The 12,666-nt window shown below is 37.9% G+C and overlaps 1 protein-coding gene across 1 annotated transcript; it reads right to left on the bottom strand.

Annotated features, from left to right (window-relative positions):
* Positions 1–2,982: 2,982 nt before the first annotated feature.
* LOC142173392 (secreted RxLR effector protein 161-like) lies at positions 2,983–3,327 on the bottom strand. The gene has a single exon (XM_075238973.1). It carries the CDS (start codon positions 3,325–3,327, stop codon positions 2,983–2,985), a length of 345 nt encoding a protein of 114 aa, XP_075095074.1.
* Between the last annotated feature and the right edge of the window lie 9,339 nt (positions 3,328–12,666).

Below are 12,666 nucleotides of genomic sequence, written 5' to 3'. Positions count from 1 at the left end.
AGTTGTTAAGGTAGAATACAAGAGTGAGAAATTTATACTTTAAAATAAATATTTGGAAGAATATGAAATTTACAGATTTACCTCATTATCGTTGTGCACTTCATATCTGTTATGAATTATTATATTATTTAATTGGACCTCTAGTATGTGTCGATGTCGACCCTCGTCACTACTTCTCCGGGGTTAGGCTAGATACTTACTGGGTACGCATTGATTTACGTACTCATGCTGCACTTCTGCGTTAAATGAGCAGGATCTGACATGTTCATTTTGTGATCATCTTGGCGCGTAGGCGCATCTGTTGATGAGACTTTAGGTGAGCTGCAATTCAGGCTATGCATCGCAGTCCACCGAGTCTCCATCGTATTATTTATTTTATCCTGTTTTATTTATATTCTGGACAGACGTTGTATTATTATTGTACTCCTTAGAAACATGCTCATGCACTTGTGACACCGAGTTTTAAGGTTATACTAGTTGATGCTTAGGGTTTCGTATATTATTATCGCCTTTCATTTGTTTTATAAATTATTAATGGTGTACATTCTTGGACTTGGAAGTGTAAATCTCCTTTTCTTATTAAAACTTGTGATTTCGAAAGTAATAAAATGAACAATCAAATTGGTAAATCACTGTTGGCTTGCCTGACGGCGGCGTTAGGCTCCATCAAGACCTATAGTGGATTTTTGGGTCGTGACAATCATATTAAGAGACATGATATTGTTAGCAATAATAGCAAGTGGTGTATCAACAACGATTTTATTGTGAGGCCACTCACTTTATATTTGATATACCTCGTCAAACAGCTTAAATAACCATCATAAATATATCAAAGCAGAGCAATGGTGCTAAATTCATAAGGAAAGCAAAATTGACAATATGGGATGAAGCACTTATGGATAAGTGTCAAACGATCGAAATAATTGCACGGAGTTCTAGAGATATATTGGATATTAACGAAACGTTTGGTAAAAAATTAATGGTTTGGGAGGTAATTTCTGTCAAGTACTACCAATAGTTCCAAAATCGATAAAAGTAGAGACTGTAAAAGCTAGCTTGCCAAAGTTATACTTCTAGCCTCAAATGAGAAATATTCAACTGACAAGAAATATAAAGTAAGAACAGATCCAGTATTCAGTGTCTTCTTGCTTCGTGTCAGAAACGAAGAGGAGCATCCAATAAAAGATGATTTAGTTCTTCCTGAACACTTGATTATCAACCCCAATGATAATAGTAGTGCATTTAATAAGAGAAATATTTCTATCATTAGATTAAAATGCAATTTATGCAAATTGCATGATAGGATGCAATTCTGATCGTAAAACGAGAACTTACTTGTTCTTGAAGCGGAAGCGGAAGGAATGGACAAACCGCGGCTGGAATTACTGGTCGGTGGCGATTGTCACGGTGTATTGGATCAACTCCTAAGCCACAGTCTAAACCCTAGTATAATTGTAGGAGAAGAATAAGTGTAGGAAAAATACTGCTTATTCTGTGTTTTAGAAGTACACCGTATATGTACTTATATAGGGATAGTTAGGGTTACAGTAATTACTAAAATTGTTGTGCTTTGCCCTAGTGGGCCCTAAGAGAACCCCTTATGGGTGGACTCTATTTCCTACATCTCCCACTCACACATAATGGGAGTGCTCATCTTATCTGAGAAATATATTCTCATCTCCTCTCCTCAATCATTCATACAGGGAAGTAGACCGTGCGACCAGCATACAATGAGAGCTAAGTGCTATACATCTGTTAGGTTATATAGCCTCTCGTCGTGTCAAACCTGCAAGTAGGTCATAAAGTATGCAGTACCCTAGATCATATGAATCACATTTGATATAATCTCAAAATCTCATATATCATTATTTCTTGTATTCACAATCATAACTCATAAGTTATAACTGGTGCACCAGTGAACACAAATAAATGAGATTCCATTGATGATCTTCCTCTTCTCACAATCCCTTAAAATTAGTTTGATTACTTTTCTAGATGTGTTCCACGAGACCGAATCTGTGTACATGGTCCTTTGGAAACACACTAAGATAGCTAACATCACACTAAATCTCAAGTATCTGATCCTAGTCTCTGAGGGTACAAAATCTTGAGCCATCATAAAAGCTCCGGGTCTCAGACAACAATAAGTTGATAATGGACTCATGTTAACACAATTGGTCGACATTAGCACACATGGTATGAAATATGTGCTACAACATTTTCTCTTTTTTTCCCAAGGAGTGTATGTCTTTATCTCATAAAGAATGTTGTACAGAAGATATTTAGACACCATAAGTATTTAAATTTGAGTTCCTTGATCTACAAAATCATATTTAACTCACATCTGGCTCACAAAGTACACTAGATGAACGTTTTTCACCCTAATAACCTTATGTCATTGTTTAAGCGACATTCTGATTTTAAGCGAATAACTCTCAAATTATCCTTATGATAATTTTGCTTAAAATCATGTCTCATCTCCTCGCATCACTAAGATAAGGAGGCGGTTGCCTGTGTGAGAAGGCCAACCTCTTATCTACTCGACATATTTATAAAAAAGTGAACAAAGAATGCACATAACATTCAACAATATAAATATGTATGTATGTAAATCAACTTTATTGATAATCAAAGAACATCAGTTTTGTGAACACAGGAAAATGAATAACAAAATGAAGAATATCAAAGTCTACGCAAGCCTTAAGACCTAGTATGTCTCACAAATGCATCTTTAGACAAAGGCTTGGTCAATGGATCAACTAACATATCTTTTGTAGACACATACTTCACATTCACTACCTTGCGTCTAACCATGTCTCTCACATAGTTATACTTGATATCTAAATGTTTGGTTTTACAATGAAACTTAGGGTCCTTGGTGGAGGATATTGCAGCCTCATTGTCACAGTAGACTAACACTGGCTCAGTATTTTCAGGGATATCCAACAAGAGCTCCAAGAACTTTTTCAACCAAATAGCTTCTTATGCTGCTGAAGCGAGAGCCACATATTTGGCTTCCATCGTAGATAGTGATACATGTGATTGTTTCTTACTACTCCATGATATGGCACCATCACTGAGTAAGAACACATATCCTGAGGTAGACTTTCTTTCGTCTAGATCTCCTCCATGATCAGCATCACTGTATCGAACTAATCGCAGATCCTTGCCGCCTTGATAACAAAGGGCATAATCAGCAGTTCCCTTTAGATATCTCATGATCCTCTTTACTGCTTGCCAATGTGCTAAACCTGGGTCGGTTTGATATCTACTTACCAAGCCAACTGCTTGACAGATATCAGGTCTAGTGCACACCATAGCATACATTAGACTTCCGACTGCGCTCCTATAAGGAACTCGGCTCATTATTTCTGTCTCTTCAGGAGTCTTAGAACACATCTGACTTCCCAAGGTATGGACTTGACTGATAGGAGTTTCAACTGGGCTTTGTGCATATTGAATCGTTCAAGAACATTTCTAATGTAATTCTCTTGTGAGAGATACAATAGTTTCTTTGGACGATATCTTGAAATCTTAACTCCAAGAATATATGTAGCTTCACCCATATGTTTCATCTCAAATTGGGATGATAACCATGACTTTATCTCGGTTATAAACTCCTGATCATTTCCAGCTATGAGTATGTCATCTACATACAATGTTAAAATCACAATCTTGTTTCTTGCTCTCTTGGTATAAATGCAATGGTCTTCATCCATCATGGTAAAACCATTGGATACAAGAACATTCTGAAAGTGTATATACCACTGCCTTGAAGATTGTTTGAGGCCATAAATAGACTTCAAAAGTCTACAAACCTTTTGTTCGTGGCCCTTTTCAATGAAACACTCAGGTTGTTCCATATAGATTGCTTCATCTAATTCTCCATTGAGAAAGGCAGTCTTTACATCCATCTAATGTAATTCAAGATCCAAGATTGCAACAATAGCTAGAACCAGGCGAACATAGGTAAATCGTACAGCAAGCGGGAAAGTCTCTTCGTAGTCAATTTGTCATGACCCAAAATTCCATCACAGGCGTCGTGATGGCACCTAGTCTCTAAGACTAGGTAAGCCGATTTCAATTACCTTTTGAAGCCATTTTTTTTATTTGAAACTAACAACCGAAATAATTACAATATACAACCTCCCAAGACTGGTAGTACTGAATCACGAACTCTAACTGAATGCATGAAATGGTCACGAGGACCGAATATACAATACTATTTGATTACAATTTAACAGTACAATAAAATGAAAAGACCCCAAGGGACTGCGACGACCAAGCAGCTCTACCTTGAATCCTTACGATCCCGCTTTAACTCTGCTCAAGTCCGATATCTCCAATACCTGGCTCTGCACAAAAATGTGCAAAGTGTAGTATGAGTACACCACGGTCGGTACCCAGTAAGTATCAAGACTAACCTCAATGGAGTAGAGACGAGGTACAGTCAAGACACTCACTAGTCTAATAACCTGTGCAATATAATATACAAAATACTAGGAAACAGATAACAATAAGGGCAGGATAAAATAACCAGTGGTATGCGCAGCAAGACAACAAGAATACCATAAATATCACTCAACAATTAATAAATACATGTACGCCCAATTAATTCAAGTTTTTCAAATAAATATCCTTCACATTTAATTCTTCCAAATAACTCTCTTTCAAATGTAGTTTTCTCAAATAATTATTTTTCAAATATAATTTTTTCAATAAATCTTTTCAAATATAATTTTTTCAAATAAATATCTTTCAAATACAATTCTTTCATATAATTCTTTTTGAATAAAAATCCTTCCAAATAAATATTTTGAATATAATTCTTTCAATTAAAAAGTCACCATGTGACATCTCATTTCATAATCATAAAAAAATACGGGTCTCAGCCCATTTTCATATTTTCCACGGCACCTTGTGCCCATAATTAAATCATTATATTTTCCCGGCACCTCGTGCCCTCATTTCTTCTCACAACTGCACGGACAATTCACGTGTCAAATATCATTATCATTTCATCACAGCACCTCGTGCCCACATTTCATATCATAACTGTACGGACAATTCATGTGCTAAATATCCTCATTATTTACTCACGGCATCTCGTGCCCATATTTCAATTTATAATCCGCCTGGCAATAGCCACAGGCTCTCGATTTCAACATAAATCAGATTGTTATCAATTTACCAACAACAAGACACATTACACAAGGTATAAAAGTAAACACAAGAAAATCACAACATCACATGAAAATTATCAACACCACAACCCCACATCATCACATATCGTCTCTGACAATAGCCACCCTTATCGCTCTTATTGCCACCCTTATCACTTCTATAATCACCCTTATCGCTCCGCCCAGACAATATCAATAGCCACCCTTGTCGCTCCTACTGCCACCCTTATCGCTTCTATAACCACCCTTATCGCTCCGCCGAGACAATATTCCAACAAACGCAACAACAGTAAAATGCCACCCTTATACCGACATAATATCAACGGTGAAATACCACCCTAATCTCCCTAAAATAATAACTCACACAACACAATAATTTACACGAAAAATTAACACGGAAACATAATAAAATCAATTCATATCATTTTAGGATATAGAACACTTACCCAAGTCAAAGTCTTGAAGAACTCCTCCAAAATCGCCCAAAACCCGAGCTCCAAAATCTCAATCGAAAAATGGCGAAATGACCATTTTTGGTCCTTAACATTCTGCCCAGTTTCGCACCTGCGGACTAATTTTCCGCATTTGCGGCCTCGCTTTTGTGATCCAAGATGCGCTTCTGTGATGATCACTGCACAGCCACAAGCTCACACCTGCGGAGCTATTTTTGCTTCTGCGATGATCGTAGGTGCGCAGCAAATTCCGCTTCTGCGCTGACTCGTCGCATCTGCGTAGAAAACATGGCACCTACGATTGCGCATGTGCGGAAGGCTATCCGCATCTGCGACCTTCCTCCAGCTCTGCCCAGCTCATTTCTGTGATGAAATCCTCGCTTCTGCGAGGTCGCACCTGCGCCCAAAATTCCGCAGGTGCGATTCCAACAGATGCTGCTATTTTCCAGCAGCTTCTTCCAAGTACGAATTGCTCCGTTAACCATCCGAAATCAACCCGAGGGCCCTGGGACCTCAACCAATTATACCAACATGTCATAAAATACAATACGGACTTAGTCGAGGCTTCAAACCACATCAAACAACACCGAATTTAAGAATCGCGCATCGAATCGAATTATAAGTTTTCAAATTCTCCAACTTCTATATTTTGCACTGAAACGTATCAAATCAATCCGGAATGACTTCAAATTTTGCACACAAGTCATAATTGATGAAATGGATCTATTCTCATTTCCAGAATCGAAATCCGACCTCGTTATCAAAATTTCACCCTTCGGTCGGACTTTCCAAAATCTTCTATTTTCTAACTTTCGTTGAAATGCGTCGAATTGTCCTACGGACTTCCAAATCCAAATCCGAACATACGCCTAAGTCCGAAATCATCATACAAAGCTATTGACATCATCAAAATTCCATTCCGAGGTCGTTTGCTCAAAAGTCAACTTCCCGGTCAACTCTTTTCTTTTAAGCTTCTTAAATAAGAATTGTTCTTTTAATTAAATTTTAAATCTTCCGAAAATCAAACTCGACCACACCAAGCGGGTCATAATACATATTATGAAGCTGTTCGAGATCTTAAGCCACTGGACGGGGCATTAATTCTTAAAACGACAAGTCACGTCGTTACATTCTCCACCTCTTAAACAAACGTTCGTCCTCGAACGTTCCAAGAATCTTTCTGAGGACTTTAAATTACTAATTGTATTCTTACACACATACTTGTGGGTGATTCTACGTTCCCGCAATTTAACACGGGTCCGACAACACCATCTCAATTGAGATTATTTCTTTTCTCCATTCTTATAAGCTTTAGAGCAAAATCCCTAACCCTCCAATCATTTCCAAAATGCCTGATTTTTACTTCGACGCACGGTATTAGTCTTAATTGGCTATAGCAACTCGTGCCTATGCACACATCAACTATCTTGATAGTGTTGAAGTACTTCAAATTTTTTTTGGGGTGTTTCATTCTTCCCCGCTTAGGGTCATTCGCCCTCAAACACATTATATAATTTTGTCTCTTCTTTGCATGTCTCAATCTCCCAAATATTTTTTTTCTAACTCCCAAAAAACAAAATTCCAGAAATTTCAGCAGAGTCTCCCCTGTAATTGGGCCTAACCACCTGCCAGAGTAACACTAAAATAACTCTTAACAATACATTCACAATGTATATATCAATAACACAATCTCAGCGTTACAAACACTGCATTATCACAATGATATCAGGACATGAAGCACATCGTATGTATGCTCATCACCACATCTCTGGTCTTAAAAGCCGTTCATAATAAATTCCAGCATCATCTATTAATCTCATATTAACCACCACCTCATTTCGAATTTTCACAACACTGACAACAGAATGTGAGGCATGAAGACCTCATTATTACTTACTCGGATTAATGAGTCACATTCAATGCTACCTGGGCACTCACCTCATAGGCTAAAACTCAATATTTACAGCACGAAAATGGCTGAATATGAACAGAAAAATATACCAGAATTATCAAATAAGCCTAACAGGCATGACTCCCTATTAATATTATTGTACAAATTATTTTCACAAAGGGATAATTTTAAACTCATAAATATTTCACCACAAGGACCTCGTCCTTATATAACTTCTACCGCGGCTTGTAGCCCGGTTTAAATATTTCACATCATATATAAAATGCGAGGATCTCGTCCTCAACTCCGAATTACAAGTATTTTGCACATTGTGCCAACTGAAATTTTCAATTTCCTTTCTTTCTTCTTTTCAATAATTTTCGTAAACATTTTTCATAACACATAACGAACCCTCATACCGGTAGGGCATATAATTCATAAAAATTGGAATCAATTATTCCGAAACACATTAAACCCACTGTAATAAATAATAAAAATTACTTTTGGACTTATAGCCCTCAATGGTGTAAAAAAATAAAATAACAGACACGGGCTCACATCTTTAAATCTCCCAACAGGGATAAACATATAAGTGAGTCACAATTTATGAAGCTCACCCATAAGCGGAGCATAATAGGACTCACCTCAATATTCAGATCCGAATCAAATTAAGGAAAATATCCTTTTATAATAAAAATCAGGATCGTACCTGTAACGACACCATCTGCTGTATTGGCCTCAGCCAAATCATAGTGATTAAATCAACGGGTCGGGCCTCTATCTCTTAGGTGCCCACTACCCGCCTGTCCTCCACCTCTAGCTGACTGTGCACGTGGAGTATCGACTGGAATAAAGCTTGTAGCTGGAGTGTTCTGATGAAATCCACCCCTCCCAAGTTTGGGACAATCTCTCATGATATGCTTAGTATCACGACACTCATAACAACCCCTCTGATGTCGCGGCTGCTCCTACTAAGTCTGTGCCGGATAACTGGAATAACCACTGTAAGAATCTCGTGTCGGTGGTGCACTGTAAACTGGAGCACTCCGAGAATTTTATGTTCGGACTGAGCTGACCGACTGCTCGAGCCTCTGCTATAATGGGTTCTAGCTGAAGAGTAAAATTCACTGAACCCTCCAGATCGTCGAGAGCTTTTGGCCTCCTTATACCCCCTTTCCTTGCCTAAAACACCCTCAATCTTCCTTGCAATCTCTACTACTTGTTGAAATGGAGTATCAGTTTGCAATTCTCGAGCCATGCATATTTTAATATCATATTCGAGCCCTTCAATGAATCTGCGAACCCGCTCTCTGATTGTAGGAACCAAGATAGGTGCATGATGGGCTAATTCACTGAACCTGATAGCATATTCTGACACTGTCATAGTGCCCTGATGCAACCGTTCAAAATCTGCACGCGACGCATCTCTGAGAGTCTGGGAACAAACTCTGTCAAGAACATTTCCGAAAATTGAACCCAAGTTGGTGGTGTGGCATCGGCTGTTCTACCATCTTCATAGATTTGCCACCACTGATACGATGTGCCTGACAGTTGAAATGTAGTAAAGGCAACTTCGCTCACCTCTACAATACCCATGGTGTGGAGAATACGGTGACAATTTTCTAGAAATTCTTGGGCATCCTCTGTAGATGTGCCACTGAAAGTAGGTGGACTATACCTCTTAAACCTTTCAAGTCTCTTTTGTTCTTCTTATGATGCCTCGGGCCTGACCTCAGGTCGAACCGGAATAACAGGTTGTTCCGGTACTACACCCGGAACCTGACCAACGTGAACCTGCTCCTCTTGAGTCATGGTAGGAGTCTGAGCTACTCCCCCAATCTACAAAATATTTGGTGCAACAGAGATTAATCCCGCCTGAGTTAATGTAACAAACATACTCAGGAATTGTGCTAAAGTCTCCTGAAGTCCGGGGTAACAACAAGTTCTTCTGGTACCTGTCCCCCAACTGGAGCTACTGGTGGCTCCTCAACTGCTATTCTGACAAGTGCTCTAGTCGCGGCACATGCCCTTCCTCGACCTCTGCCTCGGCCTCTACCTCGGCCCCGACCTCTTGCAGCCCTAGCATTATGTGCGGATGCCTGCTCAGCTAACCCGGTAGCACGTGTCCTCACCATCTGTGAGAGAATAGAGATACAAAGGCTCAAATTCCAAATTCAACAAATTCCGCACAACATGAATGAAAGAAGTGAAAATTTCCTAACAGTCCTGTAGCCTCTCGAAGATAAGTACAGACATCTCTGTACCGATCCGCAAGACTCTACTAGACTCGTTTGTGACTCGTAGAACCTAGGGCTCTAATACCAACTTGTCACGACCCAAAATCTCACCACATGCGTCGTGATGGCACCTAGTCTCTAAGACTAGGTAAGCCGATTTCAATTACCTTTTGAAGCCTTTTTTTTTTATTTGAAACTAACAACAGAAATAATTACAATATACAACCTCCCAAAACTGGTAGTACTGAGTCGCGAACTCTAACTGAATGCATGGAATAGTCACGAGGACCGAATATACAATACTGTTTGATTACAATTTAACAGTACAATGAAATGAAAAGACTCCAAGGGACTGCGATGACCAAGCAGCTCTACCTTGAATACTTACGATCCCGTTGTAACTCTGCTCAAGTCCGATATCTCCAATACCTAGCTCTACAAAAAAATGTGCAGAAGTGTAGTATGAGTACACCACGGTCGGTACCCAGTAAGTATCAAGACTAACCTCAATGGAGTAGAGACGAGGCACAGTCAAGACACTCACTAGTCTAATAACCTGTGCAATATAATATACAAAATACTAGGAAACGGATAGCAATAAGGACAGGATAAAACAACCAGTGGTATGCGCAGCAAGACAACAAGAATACCATAAATATCACTCAACAATTAATAAATACATGTACGCCCAATTAATTCAAGTTTTTCAAATAAATATCCTTCACATTTAATTCTTCCAAATAACTCTCTTTCAAATGTAATTTTCTCAAATAATTATTTTTCAAATATAATTTTTTCAATAAATCTTTTCAAATATAATTTCCACAAATAAATATCTTTCAAATACAATTCTTTCATATAATTCTTTTTGAATAAAAATCTTTCCAAATAAATATTTTGAATATAATTCTTCCAATTAAAAAGTCACCATGTGACACCTCATTTCATAATCATAAAAAAAATACGGGTCTCAGCCCATTTTCATATTTTTTGTAAACACGGATCTCAACCCATTTTCATATTTCCACGACACCTTGTGCCCATAATTAAATCATTATATTTTCCCGGCACCTCGTGCCCTCATTTCATCTCACAACTGCACGGACAATTCACGTGCCAAAAATCATTATCATTTCATCACAGCACCTCGTGCCCACATTTCATATCATAACTGCACGGACAATTCACGTGCCAAATATCCTCATTATTTACTCACGGCATCTCGTGCCCATATTTCAATTTATAATCCGCCTGGCAATAGCCACAGGCTCTCGATTTCAACATAAATCAGTTGTTATCAATTTACCAATAACCAAACAAATTGCACAAGGTATAAAAGTAAACACAAGAAAATCACAACATCAAGTAAACACAAGAAAATCACAACATCACATGAAAATTATCAACACTACAACCCCACATCATCACATATCGTCTCTGACAATAGCCACCCTTATCGCTCTTATTGCCACCCTTATCACTTCTATAATCACCCTTATCGCTCCGCCCAGACAATATCAATAGCCACCCTTGTCGCTCCTATTGCCACCCTTATCGCTTCTATAACCACCCTTATCGCTCCACCGAGACAATATTCCAACAAACACAACAACAGTGAAATGCCACCCTTATACCGACATAATATCAACAGTGAAATGCCACCCTTATCTCCCCAAAATAATAACTCACACAACACAACAATTTACACGAAAAATTAACACGGCAACATAATAAAATCAATTCATATTACAATTTGCCCAATGGCCACAACCAAATTCCAAAGATATAACAAAAATCAATTAATTTCACAACAAATAGCCCAAGGCTCCACACAATGTATATAACACCCAAAAACAATTAATAGAGATAGAAATTACTCAGCATAAAACAAAACCTTCATTAATGCAAATTTAGATAATTATATTAATACTTATTCTTAAGCTTGCTTAAATTAATTATTTGCATAAGAAAATTCATATTGGAATTAATTTCCAAGTAATATTAAACCAACAATGCTCACGAAATTTAATAAATATTTCAAGTAACAATCACATCAAATTATCATATAAAAACAAATTCAACAATAAGGATTTAGGCATGGCAAACAGATGATTTAATAATTTTTCACAATTTCTCAATTTACTACACAATAATGCCTAAGACTTTATTTCAATAAATTTTGCACGTATAAGTCTGAGTACGTACTTGTCACCTCGCGTACACGGCTTTTTCACATTTCACAAATGGCACATATGACTCAATGCCTAAGGGATAATTCCCCACTCGAGGTTAAGCAAGACACTTACATTTTTGAAGTTAGGCCGATATTCCAAAATAGCCTTCTTGCTTGAATTGACCTCCGGACAACTCAAATCTATCCAAATTAATTGTATAACTTCATTAAAATTCATCGAAAACAATTCCGGATAATAATACGTGGACTTAAAAATTTATTCCAAAAAGTCAACAAAAGTCAACGCGGGGCCCGCCCCACAGAACCTAACATAATTTTGATGAAATTCGAATACCCATTCCGATACGAGTTCAACCATACCAATTTTATCGAATTCCAATAAGAACTCGACTTCTAAATCTTAAATTTTCGTTTTTGGAAGATTTTGTAAAAATCTTGATTTCTTCCATTTAAATCCGAATTAAATGATGAATATAATCATAGATTCATGAAAAATAATCACTTTAGGATATAGAACACTTACCCAAGTCAAAGTCTTGAAGAACTCCTCCAAAATCTCCCAAAACCCGAGCTCCAAAATCTCAATCGAAAAATGGCGAAATGACCATTTTTGGTCCTTAACATTCTGCCCAGTTTCGCACCTGCGGACTAATTTTCTGCATCTGCAGCCTCACTTTTGTGAGACAAGTTGCGCATCTGCGATGATCAC

Source organism: Nicotiana tabacum, chromosome 19, assembly GCF_000715075.1.
Source record: "Nicotiana tabacum cultivar K326 chromosome 19, ASM71507v2, whole genome shotgun sequence".
Classification (NCBI taxonomy): Eukaryota; Viridiplantae; Streptophyta; class Magnoliopsida; order Solanales; family Solanaceae; genus Nicotiana; species Nicotiana tabacum.
The sequence above is the reverse complement of the archived record's forward strand: the minus strand, read 5'-3'. Positions and strand labels throughout refer to the sequence as shown.

What these genes read in the sequence shown, in the direction of transcription:
- LOC142173392 (XM_075238973.1), bottom strand. Translation starts at nt 3,327, where the DNA reads ATGTATGCTATGGTGTGCACTAGACCTGATATCTGTCAAGCAGTTGGC.